The sequence below is a fragment of the Plasmodium fragile genome (genome assembly GCF_000956335.1).
Source record: "Plasmodium fragile strain nilgiri unplaced genomic scaffold supercont1.13, whole genome shotgun sequence".
NCBI classification, from domain to species: Eukaryota; Apicomplexa; class Aconoidasida; order Haemosporida; family Plasmodiidae; genus Plasmodium; species Plasmodium fragile.
The window spans coordinates 95,775-114,772 of NW_012192593.1; the positions used below are offsets into that span (position 1 = coordinate 95,775).

Here is an 18,998-nt window from a genome sequence, read left to right on the forward strand (position 1 = left end):
ATCACACATAGTGGGTGTACTGAATGGGGTAGTGAGTCCTCTAGCGGAAATAATGGACAAAGTGTAGGAGATAACGGTCAGACAAATAAGCAAGCCAGTGAAACAGCCGATGCAGGTAGTGATACAAAGAGTGGTGTTCAAGGTAAGAGACCTGAGTTTGGGAGATAGGGAAAGTGATTGCTCTAAACCCGGTGAAGACGTCATCGCCAATAGTAGGAAAGATGATCTCTCTACACCCAGTACACCTGAACCTAAACCTAATCCAAACCCAGATCCAGCAGGTTCCTCAGGAAGTTCCAGTGACATAAATCCCTATGGAGTTTGTTTACCAGGCATCACACATAGTGGGTGTACTGAATGGGGTAGTGAGTCCTCTAGCGCAAATAACAAGGAGGTTGGCGAAGGTAAAGGCGATGGACCCAATGGTGGTGATGGTGGCGACGGTCATGCACAAGAGGGTACCAATGGTGTTACTGATGCTGCAAACGTAACAAAAGAGAGCGCAGAAAAAATAAAAGAAGCCTTGAAACAAGCTACAGATGTGAATAGGGAAGCAGATGCAGCTGTAAACGCAGCAAAAGAGAATAAAGAGGAAGTAATAAAACAAGAAAAAATAGCAGTAGAAGCTCTGGAAAAAGCAAAAAAGGCAACCACAGTAGCGGGAGTAGCAAAAGAACAGGCGAAAAAAGCAGTCGAATCAGCAGAAAAATCAAAGGAGGAAACAGAATTAGCGGAGGAAGCAGCAAAAGCTGCGAAGGAAGAAGGAAAGGAAGTAGAAAAAAAAGCACAAGAAGCAGTGGAAAACGCACATGCAGCGCAAGCACAATTAAAAATAGCCGAAGAGGAATTGGAGACAGCTAAGGGAGCCACATCGATGGAAACATTTATACAGGCTAAAACGAAAGCTTTTGCGGCGATAGAAGAAGCAGTTAAGAAAGCCCAGGCAGCCGAATCTGCAGCCAATGAAGCAACAGACAAAGCAAAGAACGCGAAAAAAGCTGCGGAGGAGGCACAAAAAATAGCAGAAGAATCGGCCATAAAGAAAAAACACAAAATTATAGAAATTGTGGAAAAGTACTCCGAAGAAGGTCACAATGAAGTCGATAATGACGAACAGGTTCTGAGCGAAATTGAGGAACAGGGAAACGAAGAAAAAGACCAAGGGGAGGAAGAAGAGGAACAGGAAGATGAAGAAGTGAACGATACATCATCTGAAAAGGAAGAAGAATATGACGACATCGACATTGAGGACGAGGAGGAAGAAGAAGAAGAAATTGAAGAACAGGAACAAGACGAAGAAGAGGAAGCAGGGGAAGACAAAGGAGAAGAGACGGAAAAAGCAGAGTCAGACGACGGAGAAGCTGGCGAAGGAGAGACGAACATAGAAGAGACGAACACAGAAGAGACGAACACAGAAGAGACGAACACAGGAGGCACGAACACAGGAGGCACGAACACAGAAGAGACGAACACAGGAGGCACGAACACAGAAGAGGAGAAAGAAGAAGAGGAGAACGCAGAAGAGGAGAACGCAGAAGAGGCGAACACAGGAGGCACGAACACAGAAGAGACGAACACAGGAGACACGAACACAGAAGAGACGAACACAGGAGACACGAACAAAGGAGAGGTAGAAGAGCAAAAACAAGAAGGAAAGAAAAAGGCAGATAACCCGCCCCCTAGTGACACTGCGCCTCAAGCCAAAAATCAAAGTAAGCAATCCCCGGAACAGGCTGGCAAACCACTAAGTGATAGCAAAGCCCAAGCGCTCCTCGCAGACAACAGTAAAAATATTATGGACTTAAAAAAAAAAACTCACGGATTGACCAAAAATATAATTAACACAATTGACGGGGACACAGATGTCTTAGACACCCTCAAGGATTTAGCGAAAGATTTAAGTGAGTTCATTTTTATTGGGTAGGGAATTTGCACTAGAATATTTCGCGCTTGTCAGCAATACCATCAGTTATGTTCCCCTTTACCGATGTCAAAACTGACGCGAAGATTGCTACACTTATTGTAAGGCGAACCATGCAGCATCTCCCTTTGAGAGGAAGGGCAATAAAAAAGGGGAGACTCCGAAAAGAGTCACTGACACGACTGCACTTGGAGGACGCAACGGGAGAAGTCTCCGCCAAACTTTGTACCCATAAGAAGAGAGTGACAAAATTAGAAAAACTGCAAAAAAATATATCCTTTAGTTTGTCAAATGAAAGAACAAATTTCAATTACAGGAATAACGTACCAAATGACATCTCCTGCTGCGCATATGTATATGTGTACGTAAAAGTGGCTGTCTTGACGCATTTTAACGCATTATTATAATAGTATCTTTTTTTTTCGTTTTGTCTTTAAAAATGAAGTGTCAGGGGAACTTCATTCTTGCGGTTTTGCTGAACAGCTACGCGACGCAATATCATCCCTCGCATTTTTTAAAAATTTATTTAAATTTGTTCTTTTAAGTAGTACCCTATTTGTTCTATTTTTTCTAATTTTCTATTTTTTCCTTCCGAAACAATTTAAGCAAAATAGGGTAATTACCACACGAGGAGCAATGTGCTCTACAAGTGGGCAAAATAAATTCAAGTAAAATCTTCCCATAGGTGTGGCGCAACCGTTTGGGGACTCAGGCGTCTGTGGGGTTCACCCCAATTTTGTATACATCATTTAGGTAAAAATATCTTTATGTAAAATAAGTGACATGATATTTTTATTGAATAAATTAAATAGCGTAACAAAAAAAACAAAAAGAAATCATAGAAAGTCTTTTCTCTCATATGAGAGTAATACGTATATCTGTTTTCTTCCTCCCACCTTTGCACATATCTACACCACGCCCTTACCTTACACACTGTGAGTGGGCAACACGAACGCGTTAAAAATGCCTATTTAACACACACAGTACTATGCGACAGAATATACATAAAATGGGGGTATATTTATAGAAGAATTAATTTCATCGAAGGTGTGCATTTTTCACGCGCTCAGGGGCACTACATATAACAATTAAAAGTATTACTCACACTTTGGATATGTACATATTATATTACGTATATACATATATATATATATATATGTATATATATTTGTATACTTTCCTTTTTTTTTTTTCTTTTTTTTTGGGGGGGTTCGCTTCTCACCCCCAAAAGTGCCGAGACATTGACCCTACGCGATTCACAAAAACAATTTCGTTGCCATCTTAACCTGTTCGTTCTGGCACTCCGATTAAAACCTGCAATTTTTAATTTGCACTTTTTAATTTACAATTTTCCCGTTCTATTTTTCAACTTACAATTTTCAATGTGCAATTTCCAATATGCATTTTTCAATTGCCACTCAAAAGGACGATTTAAAAAAGACGCAGTTAACAATTAATTTTTTTCCAATTCGTACATTTTATTTCATAGTAACAAACTGGCACCTTCCCATTTTTGCTCTTCTGTCTGTCACAGCAGCTATTTCGTTTCAATGCATTTTGTTCTTTTATATAGACATAGAAAAGATAAACGAAATAAAAAGAACAGATAATTTCCTTTTGAACCAAAAACACGTCGTGTGAAATAACACCCAAAATTCTTACCTCCTGTTGTGTGTTATTCACATCAAAATAGGTCACTCTCCTTTTTTTTTTTTTTTAAATTATACACATATATATATATACATAATGAAACGCACTTGGAGTTTTTCTCTTTTTATATTTTTCCTGAATTTTTACGTGCTCCACTATAGCGTTGCAAACAATGAAATAAAAGAACCCGAAAAACCTAACATTAGGATCCCGCCTCCACCTCATGGTAACAATAATGCTCCTGCGAACAGCGGCAGTGGTGGCAACAACTCCCAGAATAACCAAAATAAGCACAATGCGAATAAAGAAAAAACAGGAGGACCGAAGCATCAAGGACCAGGTGTCCCCGCGCAAGGAAAAAATGAAGATGACAAAAATCAAATAGAAAATATAGTGGAAGAAACAGAGCTAATCGCTGAAGAGGTACAAATGTTAGCGGACTTGGCATCCACAGCTTCCCAAAAGGTAATAGCATTTTTGGGCGACCATGTAGAGGGGAAAATAACATCAGAGTCAAAGGTGGATGCCATTCTCACAGCGAGAGACGCAGAAAGGGCAAGGAAAGATGCGATAGACGCCGCCGAGAAAGCCAACAAGGCCCAAACTGTAACAGAGGCAAAGGAAGCAAAGGCTCAAGCGGAACATGCTAAGAAATTAACAGAATTTGCCGCCACACTAGTAAAAGAAAGCGCAGTACGAGCACTGAAAGAAGGCAGACAACATGCCCAAGCATCCGAGGTGGAAAAAATGAAAATCCCAATTCCAGAACAGTCCAAGCCAAAAAAGGAGGATTTGAAAAAACTGCATAAAAACAGACAAGCACAAACGACAGCAGCAAAACTTGAAGCAACGCCTCCCGCAAACGGAGCGACTTCGGCGGAGAAAGCCACGGAATTGCCAAACAAGCAAGGGACAAAGGCAGCTGCAGCTCCCGCAGCAGGAAACAAGTCCAATGCTCTCTACGAAGAAAAAAGCTTAAAGGAAGGAATTGAAGAAGAGGCAGAACAGGACAAAGAACAAAAACAGGAGCCTGAAAACGAAAGTCCTCAACAGACACAAACGAATGTATTTTACAATGTGATGCAATTTTTTGTAAGTAAATTTAAGGCGCTTATCAATTTTTTCCATCTCTGGTAGGTTAACTGATGACCTTGGTGAAAGGGAAAAGGCTGAACGTACATGGGTGATGTGGCGTGCCCGCAAAAATGAAGAAATAATAATAAAAAAAAAAAAGAATGGACATCCTTTTTGTGCCATTCTGTACTTGATTCCACGCCCATTATAAGATAAACAAAGAAAAAAATGTTAAACATAATGGCACTGATTGTTATGTCCACCCAAATGTAACCTGTCTTTGTAGACCTAGCAAAATGCCATGATGAAAAAACCCTCCCCTCCTCAATGTGCATAATTGCATTTTCCGTTTTACTCATCTTAATAGACATAACAACTGACGAGACAACTACGTCTCCTTAAATACAATTATGTGTATTTTCCCCCTCCAAATGGGGTAACATCACATGTATATGTTCACCGTATGGGGTAGATAGCCCCTAGCTCGTCAACCCAAAAACTATGTCATTCTTTCTGAAGCTATTTCCAATCACCAACAGTAAGTTACATTAAGCGCACAATGACGATCACTACAAAGTATCACATTGGAGAAGCGAGCAGAGAGGAACTTTTTTCTGTACAAAAAATTCTTCTGGATAAAAAAAACTCTGTTAAGCTAATTCCCCTACCATGCTCGGCAACTGAGCGTAGTAGATGCATGCTCCTCTTTTTGATGCCTATTGCTTGACAAAAATTCAATGAACTGTGCAACATGTTCTCATGCGCATAATGACACACTGAGGTGCATACCCTTTTAATATTTAAAAGAACAAAAAAAAAATTCCCATCTCAAAAGGTGCTAACAAAATAAAGCGCATTTACTGAATAGACACTGGTTTGTGGCTCATTTGTGGACTCTCTCTAGAAATTACTCCTAGTTGAGACATTCTGGGCTGTATGCGTTATTTATTTATTTCCCCCAACCGTGAGTCATACTCTTGTTCACCTTACTTAGCTAAGTTACATATATGTTTGCTTTCCCCTTGTGGGACAAAAAAATGAAAAAATTAATTCCAAAGAATAGCTTTCCCATATCCGCACCACCTTGAATTTTCCATATGTTTTAAATAGATTGAAAAGAGTCCCGTTCCACCACTCTTACGCACTGTTTGAAAATGAGGCAATTTTTTAGTATTGCGATTTTCATATTGCCCTTTAAATTTTATACATGTAAGAAAAATGGGGCTGCATGGGGGTGAAATTATAAATGTGTGCAAAATCAACTTGAGCAATGTAACACCTGAGGAAGAAGCATCCTCTTCAGGTGAACTCTTCCAACAAGCGCGTAAGACGAGAAAGGCAGGGAGGCAACATCAAAGAAGTAATTATACAAACATCGGAGGGGCATACAAAATTTAAGGATGAACCGAAGGAAGCAAAAAAAAAAAAAAAACAAAAACAAAAGGGAAAAACATCTGGTAACACCATCCCGTCCTCTTTTCTGTTGATTTTTTTTTTTTTTTAGGGGGTGTAGATTTTTGTTCTCTAACCCAAATCAAATTAAGCCATGCTCGGCATGTTAATATGGTATGTCTTTTCCAAGCCAGTGGGCACGAAGAGAGAACGGTCACGGGTGCGCGTGCGTTTGTGCAAGTGCTACGTACTTTTTTTTCGAGCATGACATATTCGTTGAGTTCCGTTGTCTGAACGTATTCCTCAAGGAACTTGGCCTTTTTTTTTTTTTTTTTGCTCGTGATTTAATTTCTTTTCATTTCCATTCTTTTATTATTTTTAAAAATGTATTTTAATCCATTTTTTTATTTTCTTTTTTTTGAATATTTATAATTAAAAACCAACAACATTATACTAAATAAATCGTTTGGGGTGGCACAATAATGGAGAAAAAGTGGAGGAAGGAAAAAAAAAAAAAAAAAAAACGTGAGAGTAAAATGGGAAATGTTACTGACTAAATTTTTTTATTAATTATATATGAAGAGAACGCAAAAGAAAAAATAATTAAAAAAAAAAAAAAAGGGGAGATAAAGACGCGATTGATTAGGTGCAGCTGGCAAAACGTGGTTAACAAAGCGTCATTGGCCAAATGTAAGCTGGCGAACTGTGGCGGGAAAAGCGCAACGGGCGAGCCGTGAACCACCGAGACGTAACTCGCACAGCGCAGCAACACGCGTGACTGAAGCCTTGAGACTGTCATCTTACTAACGGCAGTTATGAATTCACTTTTGCATATATGATTGAAAAATGAAATTATGCTTTTGGAAAACGCCCTGCTTAACAAAATGTGAACCTCTTGGTTGTTCTGTAAAAGGGTGGGGAATGAAATGAGAAGGAGATGTGTAAAGGAAAAGTGAATAGCTAGAAGTTACTTGGCAACCGCTTGGACGCATCCTTCCACCTACACACGCACATACACATGCATATGCACATGCACATTTTCACAACACAGATAAACACCCACACTGCGCCCCCCCCCCCCCCCCCCCCTCACAAAGCGCACTTGGCCGGGTAACACTTACAGGTTCATCCATTGGCCCGACAGTTCCCTTCAGCTCAGCACCCAGGAAGGAGGGAAGAACCGCCTAACTTGATTCCTCATCCTGGCTATTCACAGAATCCCTCCTGTTGCTATGTTCATCATCCATCCTCTCTTCGCTCTCACGCCAATCCTTAGAATTATCCTTATCATCAGCATTGTCATTTTTTTTTCTCGCTTCGTCCTTATCAGTATTAAAAGATATAGATTTAGAATCACGTTGCTTCTTTGAATGCTTACTAGAATTTCTAGTTTCATCACTATATTCATCATTACTATCATATTTGGATTTATAATTATCCTTTCTGTCATGTCTACTCCTACGTTCATACTTATCATCCCTAGCACCTCCCTCTCTGCTTACTCTTCTACTGCCACTTCTGTAGTATTTATCATATCTCCTTTTTTCTTTATACCTAGGGCTATCATTTCTGTAATCCCTGGATCGTCTACTCCTACTACAACTTCGGTCATAATCTTTATTTCTATATTTACTATAATTACTTTTTGGGTAGTAGCTTTTTTTATCCCTATAACTTTCCATCCTTCTGTCGTAGCTATTTCTAGACCTAACCCTTTCTCTTGATCTGTCATCTCTTCTTCTTATTTTATCCCTAGAATACGATCTGTACCTAGAATTTGATTTAGAAATGTATCTTTTTCTGCTTCTATAATCGGAATATTTTCTATAGGGATATGGTCCTGATGGATTTCCTCCTTTTTCTTTATATCTCATAAGTCTTGGATCTGACCTTCCCTTTTGGGCTACAAAAACTTCTATTCTATTCCCATCTATCTCAGACCCGTTCATTTCTTTTAATGCTTGCTCTGCATCTTTAGGGTCGTAAAATTCAACAAATCCGAACCCTCTGGGTTCCTTCGTGTAGTAGTCTATAGGTAGGTACACATCTTTGATGGCTCCAAATTTTTTAAATTTTTCGCGTACCATCGAGGGCGATGTGTCATACTTTAGCTTCCTGATCAACAGGGACATGGGTTGGTTCCTCTGGTGCATGTAGGGCCCCATCTTGTGTAATGCTAGTACGTTCCGTGCGTGTATTCGTGCGTTGTCAGGGTTGGCGCGGAGTATATCGCGTGGTATATATGCTTTGTGCTTTTCGCTCTGCTCGGTGTGCTACTTATGGCCTATTCTGACCAACCTGAGCCCACTTTTTTTCTCAGTTGCGTCAACACACTTCTCCGCTACCCTTTACCCAATGCAAGCCTGCTACCTTCTCTGAAAAAACACTTTCCCAAATTAGAGTGCAATTCTCGGGCGAAGTCCGCGCGACCGTTGCAATGCGTGTAGCATTTAAACAGCGTCTCGACGTGGCAATCGAGTTAAATGCGTACTACGGGGGTGCGCGATGATGCCCTTCGCGACGTCTGCTTGTATGCTATATGCTACACTGCTATGTAACATAATACGCGCTAGCACATCATAATACACAGCTCCGTTACTCATTCAAGCGTACAACAGAGTCTCGCTGTACAGACTGTTCTCTCTACACAAACATGTACCTGTACGTGCTATATATATTATATACATATATATATTTGCGCATATACAAGGGTATATGTTTAAATATACAAAAGCGTTAAATGGAGGACATGCGGAGATTCAAACGAGGGTTAACTCAAGGGCGGCTCTGCGCACGTCCACGGTTCTGGAAAACAGGGGCCTGTAAGTGATTCGGCTGGTTTACCGGTCCTTCTAATGAACGTAAGCTGGATTTGTCAGCTGCTCCCTCTAGGTACAAGTGCTCAAAGGGGGGTTACCTATTCACTTATATGTATGCATACGCGTGTCCGCGCACGTAGGTACTTGGCTTACCCAGGCGCAGCGGTGTCCTATGCATATGCACACACGTACATTCGCGAATGTACATATACATATACCCATACATATACATATATAAACCTACGCTCCATGCGGGCGTCACAAATGCTAGTAGAAACACGGAACCCACCACAAACAATTAAAAACAGGTTTACGACTGAATTAAAAAATTAAATGGGCAAAGGGCAGGACGGGCATATACATATAGAAAGGCGTTCTCATGGGCGGTGGGTGTAAAAAAAGGAACAGAAGAAGGTACACAAAACATACATATAAATAATACATATATATAACATATACGCATATACATCCGTGTACCTGTGCGTATACTTCACATTTTCCCAACTTCACTTATATAGATATATACACAAGTGCTTATGGCACATGGGGGATATACATACGAAAGTTCGGCAAAATAAACAAGCGCACGAGGATATGTACATATATATGTATATACATGTACCTATATATATATGTACCTATATTATATGTAAAGAGGGGTCTGGGAGGGCGTGCTCGCTGTTGGGGAAGAAGATGCCCTTTTAAAATTTTAAAAAATTAATAACGCTGTTACTAGTATTTTACTAATTTCTTTTTTTTTTTTTTTTTTTTAATTTTTTCTCTTCAAACATTTCGAGATTTTTCTTATAGAAGAGTAAAAGAGTAACTGAATAAAAAAAAAAAAAAAAAAAAAGGAAAAACTTGAACACGCAAAAAATTAAATCGACAGGTGAAGGATGTAATTTTTATTACAAGCGTTGGGCTTAGAAGTAAACAAATTTGTGAAGAAAAAAAGAGTAAGTAAAATTTGTAGCAGGAGAAAAAACGCGAAGTAAATACGAAGTAAACCGCAAAGAAAAAAACAAAGAACACGGGAAGGGGGAAAGAAATGCGAAAAAAAAAACGCCATGAAAGGGGAAGGAAAAAGTAAATGAAAGCGAAAAGGTAACGCAAAGTGACGCAAACGGGGGAAGAGAAAAGCAAAGAGCAGCGGCGTGAGGCCGAACCCCTGCAAAGGTGACGCGTAGGCGGGGGCAAAGTGCGGCAAAGATGAAACTACATCGTTCTATGTGCACAAGTATATATATATATAATATATATATACATATATTATTCATATATTATCCATATAAACATTTATGTAGATTTATATATATATACGCCACTATATGCTACTGCAGCAACTTTTAAACACTGGCAATTATTATATGGTGCATAATAATGATGTGATGCTGTTGGTGGTGATGTGCGGGGGCCGCTATACTTTATTTTTTCTTAGCTTTTATTGATAAACGCAGAAAAAGGGGCACTTGAAGTAAGCTTAAAAACATATTCCCACCCCCAAAAAATATGCAGAGCATATAGCAAAATGCAAACGAGAACACAACAGAAAATTGATGGCGGCAGGAAGTAAAAATAAGAAAAATAGCACAAACAATAGCATAAAATAATATATAGGCGGTAAAAAAAGAGGCGCCGTTTCGCTGTGAATGTAGGCGGTGGCGGTGGCACCTAGGAAATATGCGCATAAAGTCCAAGCGATAAATAGCCCTGTCGTTTATTTTTGTGGGGGCGGGGGGCTAACTCCTGTAATAATTAAATACCCACTTGGGGGATAGGCAAAAAATAGGAACATACAATTTTTTCCGCAGAAAAATTTTATTCCCTTTTTTGCAACTTTTCTTTAAAATGTTGAACCAATATAATTTTGTTTGTAAACCCTTAAGGTTAAAAAAAAAAAAAAAATACACTCTCCCAAGCGTAATCAAATGCACAGTTCTTGTGTCATTTTCAGTAACTCACTTCATTCCCATTTTTTTTCAATTGTGTTATGTTCCTCATCACAGTTTTGACATGAAAAATATACCCAATACAATTTTTCGGTAGACCTTGCGTACACCTTTGTACACCGAACCCACTTCACCGTTTGGCCACTCGCACAATATGGGAATACGCCCATCGATGCAATGTGGCAAAGGGGCAACAACATCAACATGGGGGGACCACCCCATTTTGTCTCGGCCATGAAAAAACGTTTCACCTATAGGCTTCCTTTTTCCTTTCCCATTTTGTTTTATTATTCGCCAAAGCAATTGAAAAATAAGGGAAACTTTAAAAAATGCAAAATTCATCTTGTGTGCTTACGCGCATGCCTTTTAACAGGTACATAAAATACGTAGGCGTGCCTCCTGCACATTTCCCTGCCCTGTGTATGCAATTTAAGGTCCATCTTAGAGGGGGACAAAATAACCTTGACCAAGTTCCAACTTGTCCTCCTCGCACATACTACCACCCCTGATAGTTAAGTGGTATGCTTTTGTGAAGCACTTCTCAATTTGACATTCATGTAACATACCACCCCTGCATCAGCAGCGATGATAGCAAAGTGAGGCAGGCCTACTGTGCGCAGGACAAAATTAAGCTTTTGCAAAAGGTCGTGCTACAGACAATCATCACAAAGAGGTGTGAGAGGTGTTCGTCTTTGTGGCTCCTCGGGGGCAGTATTATTATTGTTATTATTTTTTTTTTTTTCCTTATCATTTGTTTACTTCAAAATGACTTGCATGTGTAACAATGCACAGACGGTGAACTCGTTTTAACACAATGGGGGCATTTTACACATGCATGCCATTTGTTTCACCCGCGAGATTTAACTCCGGTTAGCTGACTTGGCAAACGTACAAACTTTGCACGAAACGGAGACAGTTTACCGGGTAGTAACCACAGAGCGTACGAAACAACTAAAGAAGTGCACAGCAGGGTTATGGTCAAAAAGTGAACTCCCACAAAAGGCAAGATGACAAAATTGCAAAAGCGCTGAGGGCAATTCTTCATTTCCGCAAACTGTTATCTGGGGGATACCCCTGGCAGGCTGCGCACCTTAATGAGAAAGGAGGACAACACGTTTTTTGTTCTTTTTTTAAAAAAGCGCTTTTCCGCATAACGAACAAAATTTCCATACTGATGATGCTAAAAATATATATTGTACGTGTAGAATATACATACAGCGTTGTTTTATCATACACGACGGTGTTTGCTTACAGGTCGTCTGTTTACAAAATGACTTCGTTCAGGAGGGAAATGCAAAATTTGCCTTGCCCCCTCTTGTGCAGCCATAAATGTGCACATATGCATACGTTTGTACATGTGCGTACTTTATGTGCATCTTTTACGGAACCTGTTTTGGCGAAATGCGCCCCCGGGTGCGTTCAAAATGCACGTGGCGTCCTTTTTTCCCCCACACCCTTGACCGCGCGTGTGACAAAAAAGATTAATGATGAACTGCGTGGAGCATTCAGGTTTGGGGGAAAAGAAAAGTTTTTCGTTATGTTGTTCCAACTGGGTAACTGTTTTTTTTTTTTTTTTGGAGGCCATAATTGTGAGATTGTGCGTACAAGCGCTTGGAGGAACGTCTGGGCAGCCGCCTTCTACTTTGTATTTTTTTTTTTTTTTTATTTTCCTCCTTCCTCTTTCGTTGTTCTTCTTTTTTAACATCCCATGCGTAATTTACACATGGCGGTGGCCTTCGCTGCAGGGGTGCTGCGACAGCTCATCCGATCGATTGCCCAAATTGTTACGCAGAAAAGCCACCCAAAAGGCTGCGCAAAACAGAAGCGTAAACTGCCAACCGAACTTCCACATTCCCACATTAAATGCAACTAGCCTTTCTTAATTCACGCCCCATAGCAAATATTTCTCAAAAAAAAAAAAAAAACAAAAAAAACTTACCGAAGGATGCGCTCAAAGTGGCTTTCCCAATTTTTGTACACACAAGGGGGTGTGTACGCAAGGCGCAAGTTCGACGTGATTATAACACATATGCGTTAATTTTGTCAGCTCCTTAGCCACCTGTTCGCCTCCGCTTATGCCCGTGCGCGGCGTGCGTATGCGTGTCAAGCACACGTGCACAAATCCACCCGCATATGTGCAGAAGGAAGTGAAAAAAAAAAAAAAAAATGCTCCTCCTGTGCCTCGTATATACACATGGCAGCGCGCACTTTCCACAATAACCAAGTCACCCCCATTAGCACTTACAAGCTAACACATGGGCACATTCGCATGAAATTCATGCGTAAGGTCAAATACAAATTAACCCACAAGTACATACACAAATTCCACACCCCTGTAAACACAAAGCGGTAATGTTTATCACACATATACACCCCTCCAATCGCAATTAATTTTTTTTTTCTTTTTTTTTTTGAGTTTAATTTTTTTTTTTTTTTTTTGCTTCCCTCATAAAATGTTAAAAAGGAAAAACGAAACGCGCAAAATGAACAAGTAAAACCAATAAGCAAACGAAATATTGCTGCACCAATAAAAGAAATAACTATACGCGTTCATCAGTCAAGGCCAGGTAACTTTTTTTTTCCTTCCCTAACTTTTCAATTTTGAAAGAATTTCAATTTGTGAAATTTTTAAGGCCTCAGTTCCCCCTTTCCTGAAATTGCAACTTGTGAAATTTCCCATTCGTGAAACCTTAAATTTTGAAATTGTGAAAATTGTGAAAAAATTAAAATCTTCAAAATTTTGAAATTTTGAGAAAATTAAAAAATTTGAAAACTTTCTGCTTAGATTTCGTTCATAGCTTTTTCCTTCATTTTCCCTTTTTGCCCCCCACACCCAACTGTTTTCCTTTTTTTTTTTGCCCATTTCTTCTTTCCCGTGCGTCCAAAATGATAAGCGGCATTCGCGTAAACGACACCTGCATCACCGAGTTTAACAACATGAAAATTAGGAAGACCTGTCGATGGATCATATTCGTCATAGAGAACTGCGAAATAATTATTCACTCGAAAGGTGCTACCACCACCCTGAGCGAGCTAGTGAAGTCCATCGACCAAAATGATAAAATCCAGTGCGCCTATGTTGTGTTTGACGCAGGTTAGGAAGCCTTGCCGCGACGTTGGGGTCATAAGACCTTCCATACACCGTCAAGCAAGCTGCTCATCAAATTGCCCATCACACGTGACCATCTCCATATGTCACACCATTCTCCCATATCCACACACCTGCTTACCCTTTCGTTTGCCCCCAATTTTCCCCTCACGCAGTAAACAAGATTCACTTCTTCATGTACGCAAGGGAATCCTCAAACTCCAGGGACAGGATGACCTATGCCTCCAGCAAACAAGCCCTACTGAAAAAAATCGAAGGAGTGAATGTGCTCACATCCGTTATAGAAAGCGCCCAAGATGTCGCCGATTTTAAGTAAATTTTTTTTTTTTTTTAAAGAAAAATACCATTGCATTCATAAGCAAATGAATACACGCACAGGAGCACATGGATGCACTTGTCTTTTACCCTAACCAGAATGAACCATTTCGATTGACAGCTTAACTCAAAAAAAAAAAAAAAAAAAAAAATGTGATATCTTGTCCTCTGGTGTGCACGAAATTATCATCATGAAATATTTAAATTGAACGTAAAATTAACCAAGTGAAAATGTCCCCTAAAATATGTCCTAATGAATCCGAGCGGATGACATAAATGAGTAACCAAGTGGTGAGATGGTTGTATAGTGCCAAGGGGAATGCAATAGCATTTAACGTGTGCACGCATATACATGTGTATGTGCGTAGTCCCTTGCACGTATACATTCGTAATTCTTGTCCCCTGCTGCGGAAAATGAATAGCTGAGCCGGGCGTCATTTGACATGAATGCCTGCATCGCACGGGCGTAAGCGCGGACAAGTCTTCAGCGCAAAGCTCAACCTCAAACGCACCATAAGACGCACCATTTTGAACGAACAAACAAACCAGAACGAAAGCCCCATCCTCACTTCCCCTGTGCATTTAATTGTAAATGCACACACAAACATGGCAACAAAGTATATGCACATGTGTTCTGTGCATGTGTGCATATATTTTTATATGTGCTAGCGCGCATATGCTTGCCCACGGAAGCGTTGTTGCCAGGAGTTAAATGTCACCAGCGAACTGTTTTTTTTTTTTTTTTTTTTTTTTTTTTTTTTTTCTCTCTCTTTTTGCCTATATATGTGCACGTGTCTACAAAAGGTGTTTCTTTTCTCCTTTTTTTTTTTTTTTTTTACTTCTTTATTTTTCTCCTCTGCAATTTAAGCACAATTATAAAAGATAATGTAAACCCATGTTTCTCTCCTTTTAAAATTTTCATAGATGTTGAAATGGAAGAACCTCAAAGTGGCAAATTTTCCTCCTAAGCGAATTTCGCCCGTGAGTGATTGAAAAATAGGGGTGCCCCAAGATTGGGCCGAATAAACTACCCCACACATGCTTCTTCCTCCACGCCTATCCATTTTGCACGTTCCTCTTGCATTCACAAAATGGTCATACACAAAAAATGCTCACTCAAAAGGAGGAAGTTTTACCCACATGATTAATAACAACCGTACCGTAAAAATGTTCAAAATTGCTTTTGCAAAATTTAGCCATGATACGAAACGGAAAAAAAAAAAAAAAAAAAAATCAAAGACAAAGTTAACATCTGGGGAGAGATGTGCAAACGAGGATGGACTCAAAAAAGGCAAGTCGCCAAATTATCAAAACAAAAAAACAATAGTAGCGTGGCGGGCCCCAAGTCCCACCTAACCTCTACAACAAACTCAAGTTCACCTTGGCACTGCTATCCTCTTTCAAGTCCAACTCCTTAAAAAATTCATCTATGTCAAGGTCAATTTTTTGGGCCGTTTTTTTGGTGGACTGACCCAAATGGAAGTTATCGTCAAAAAGGCTACCCTCTTGGTTGGTTTCACCGGACCTGTTCATATTTGCCAACTCGTAGTTGCCACGGTTGCCCTGTTCGTAGTGGCCACCTCTGTCTGCTTCGCAAGGCGTATCGCCACCACCATAAAGGTTGTCCATCCCACCAGCTACCCACCCATTTCCTCTGTCGGGGTAATTTTTAATTTCCTCCCCCCAAAGGAAGTTGTCTTTTTGGTTGTAACTCTGATGCTGGAATGCGTCCAAGTGCTTCTCCCCGCTGTTATACACCCCGGTTTGGGAATTCACATTAACGTAATCTCTACCTCCTGTGGCGCCCAGTGCACCACCGACGGGGGGCACGTCATAAACCAAGGTGCTAAGTAGATTGCTCTCGGTCGCACCCGTTTGGACAGCTCTCCCGGACAAGTCCCCCAAAATGGGACCTCCCTCCTGAGTAACCCGCGACCCGCTTCCAGCATCCAGTTCCCCCTTTGCGGAGACAATTCCCTTTATCTTGTTTATAAAAGTGTAACCTTTTAGGGAGTCCACTGGAGAAGTGGAAGTAGCGTCGTTCCCATTTGACATACCACTGGGTATCGGTGAACTCCTATGGCTACTACAAGTATTACCCCCCACCAAATCACCCCTCAGTTGCGCACAAACGGAGTCCATCGCGTCAAACGCTGCGAGACGCACCTCCACTGAATCGTCAATGAGGCACCTAACCAGGAGCGGCAAAATATTCGAAGCATACTTCTTCGCACTGAACTGGTCATATGTAAATTTAATAGCCTGAATAGTCACTAACCTAGTTTGAACAAACGAATCCTGTAATCCAATCTTGTAAACATTTTCAAGTATTTTCTCTTTATCATCCAAAATATGTTTCGCAATTTTTGCTACACAAATTATCGTATTTGTCTTAACGCAAAAATCAGAGTCTCTCAAATTATCCAACAAGGCTATCAAAGAAGACGATTTAAAATTTGACTTCAATTTTGGAAACACATAAATGAAATTTTTTATACTCTCATTTTTTATGGACGCATTATTATCCAAAAATCCATACAGGTACGAATTATATATTTCGTTCATGTGGTTACTGGTAAGGTGACTCTCTATGTGATGGAAATTTTCCAACAAAACAAACCTGATTGATCTGTCGTTTAGAGAAAAATATTTTGATACAATTGGAAATATCATTTTATCAAAGTGCTCTGTTGATAGTTCCCTCGAAATTGTTAAGACGATCTTCAGACACGTCACTCTACTCTCAGACACTTCCATATTCTGAACAAGTTCAGGTAAAATTTTCTCCGTTTTTACACTTGATGAGATATTTTCTAGCTTGCTAAATAGGTTATCCAAAAATTGCACCTTTTCGCTCTTCGACTTCATATGTATTTGTGTCAAAAATAACATTGTACTTATGGTGTTGTCTGTCTTCAGATTCTCATCATTTAAAATGGTGGAAAAGTTTATTTCTTCCTTACTATACTTTAGCAACGTACTATACAATGGCAACAATCTCTTCGGTATGTATTCTTGTGCACCCTCCGCACTCAACATTGGCGTTTTTAAATAATGTCCTCTCTGTGGTGCATTTGTATCACTGCCATGGGGACTACTCCTAATGGGTGGAACACCTACGTGAGCATCTCCAAAATGACTTGTTTGTTCTAGGTAATTTCTATACGACCAAACCATTAGCAATGCCAAGCCTTGTGCATCTACCCATGAAACATGAACTCCAGTTGGAATGGAAACTGCATAGCCATACGTACTAACTATATGATTCTGTAGGTCATTCAAAATCTGATACATACTTTCACCTTTCTCATGAATACAATCAAAAAGGGACAATTTCCATCTCCCTCTTTCATTTACAAATACGCTTAAAGGATTCACCAAACAGTGCACATAATTACACATGCTGACAAAAGACACCGCGCTAAATATTTCATATAAACCCCATAAGGGGTCACTTTTTACCCCCTCAACATGCAATGGAACACATTTTTCTGTTACTATGTAGATCCTCTTATCACTCTCGTATGTATATAGGACTTTCAAAATATTTGGGTGAATTAATTTTTTGGAAAAAGACAAATGGTTACTTGTGTATCTTTTCTCCCTACTCCCTTCTTTTCCTTTCTTATCATATATAAATATACATACCCCTTCATTGTTTTTGTTTACTCCTTCGTAAATTTCGTAGTACCCCCCGTTTTGGGGACTCTGGCACTCTAACCTTTTCCCTATCACAAAGTTGAAATTGGCTGGGAGGTCGCCGAACAGCTTGTCCACGAAGTACTGCAGCATTGTCTTCACTGGCTAATTCTGCTGTGCGGTAATGTAGCGGGGGAGGGGGAAGAAGAGGCGTCCACCTCGGTACTTCTCATTCCCTTCTGCTCACTTACCCACCCTTCACCTTCACGAAGCGAATAGCGAGTGGACAATTCGTTCGGGTTGAAGTCCTATCCACGTGGACCTCCCTCACACCGAACGCCTTTCCCCACTTAGACGTTTCCCAAATGGTTTCCAACTTATACAAACGCATAAGCTGAAAAACAAACCACAGCGCAGCTCGCGCAGCGCTTCTATATATAGCCTTACATAGGAGAAAGATTAAACCAATCGTTCAGTCCCCACTCCCCAAGGAACCATTCACCATTTTGTCATTTTAAGCGGCCAAAAGCTAATCGGGACCGGGAGCCAAAAAACGCACAAAAATGCGGAAAAGTGTCCCTAAAATGCTCAAACGAGTCCGTGAAAAGGTGAAAAAAGTATCGCACTCGGCGATCATGCCTCGTGTGTGCAACAAAATTTCCAACTCCTTTTTCCCAATATGGGCATGATCGCGAGTTGCGAGGGGGAAAAATGAGTCACTCCAAAAAAATTGACCATCAATATGTACATTTTGTGCTGCTTCCTTTTCGGTTTCCATTTTTGAGTGTACCCCCTCTAAGCAGGTAAAATCTCCCATTCCCCTCAAAAAACCTCTCGCGTACACGTTTCCCCACTTGGAGCACGCCCCTTCTCATGGGCTAACTTTTTTGCAAATATCTGTGTGGCGCAGTTCCCGCCCCATGCGCATGCACGTTTATGTGTGTATGCTTCCCCCAGAAGGCTCATCATTTGGGCATATGATTTTTTCCCGATGCTGGGGAAAACAGGGAAAAGACTATCAGATGGAAAAGGAAAGAATGGTTAAGCCTCCACCCGATCTCCCACACGTTGCGTCTTAAATGAGTTAACAATATCATGACAATTTTTTTATGACACACCCAATTGAAGTC

At 40.3% G+C, this 18,998-nt stretch overlaps 6 protein-coding genes across 6 annotated transcripts in view; 4 read left to right on the top strand and 2 right to left on the bottom strand.

The window, feature by feature from the left end:
* The window catches only part of AK88_01486 (uncharacterized protein), a gene marked incomplete at both ends in the record, with an annotated part of 6,510 nt that extends 6,443 nt beyond the window's left edge, over window positions 1-67 (top strand). The window contains one exon of the mRNA XM_012479121.1: window positions 12-67. Coding sequence (XP_012334544.1) covers window positions 12-67 — 56 coding nt within the window. The remainder of the gene's footprint in view (window positions 1-11) is intronic.
* A 42-nt stretch (window positions 68-109) lies between these two features.
* AK88_01487 (uncharacterized protein) lies at window positions 110-1,924 on the top strand (the record flags this gene model as incomplete). The annotated part of the gene is made up of 1 exon (XM_012479122.1): window positions 110-1,924. One exon carries the CDS (start codon window positions 110-112, stop codon window positions 1,922-1,924), a length of 1,815 nt encoding a protein of 604 aa, XP_012334545.1.
* Window positions 1,925-3,667: 1,743 nt separating this feature from the next.
* AK88_01488 (uncharacterized protein) lies at window positions 3,668-4,708 on the top strand (the record flags this gene model as incomplete). Its single annotated transcript, XM_012479123.1, has 1 exon — window positions 3,668-4,708. The coding sequence occupies one exon, from the start codon at window positions 3,668-3,670 to the stop codon at window positions 4,706-4,708; it is 1,041 nt and encodes a 346-aa protein (XP_012334546.1).
* A 2,513-nt stretch (window positions 4,709-7,221) lies between these two features.
* On the bottom strand, window positions 7,222-8,202 carry AK88_01489 (uncharacterized protein; the record flags this gene model as incomplete). The annotated part of the gene is made up of 1 exon (XM_012479124.1): window positions 7,222-8,202. The coding sequence occupies one exon, from the start codon at window positions 8,200-8,202 to the stop codon at window positions 7,222-7,224; it is 981 nt and encodes a 326-aa protein (XP_012334547.1).
* Window positions 8,203-13,691: 5,489 nt separating this feature from the next.
* AK88_01490 (uncharacterized protein) lies at window positions 13,692-14,230 on the top strand (the record flags this gene model as incomplete). The annotated part of the gene is made up of 2 exons (XM_012479125.1): window positions 13,692-13,899; window positions 14,070-14,230. The coding sequence occupies 2 exons, from the start codon at window positions 13,692-13,694 to the stop codon at window positions 14,228-14,230; spliced, it is 369 nt and encodes a 122-aa protein (XP_012334548.1).
* Window positions 14,231-15,588: 1,358 nt separating this feature from the next.
* AK88_01491 (SCYL protein kinase) lies at window positions 15,589-18,021 on the bottom strand (the record flags this gene model as incomplete). Its single annotated transcript, XM_012479126.1, has 1 exon — window positions 15,589-18,021. The coding sequence occupies one exon, from the start codon at window positions 18,019-18,021 to the stop codon at window positions 15,589-15,591; it is 2,433 nt and encodes an 810-aa protein (XP_012334549.1).
* Window positions 18,022-18,998: the final 977 nt, after the last annotated feature.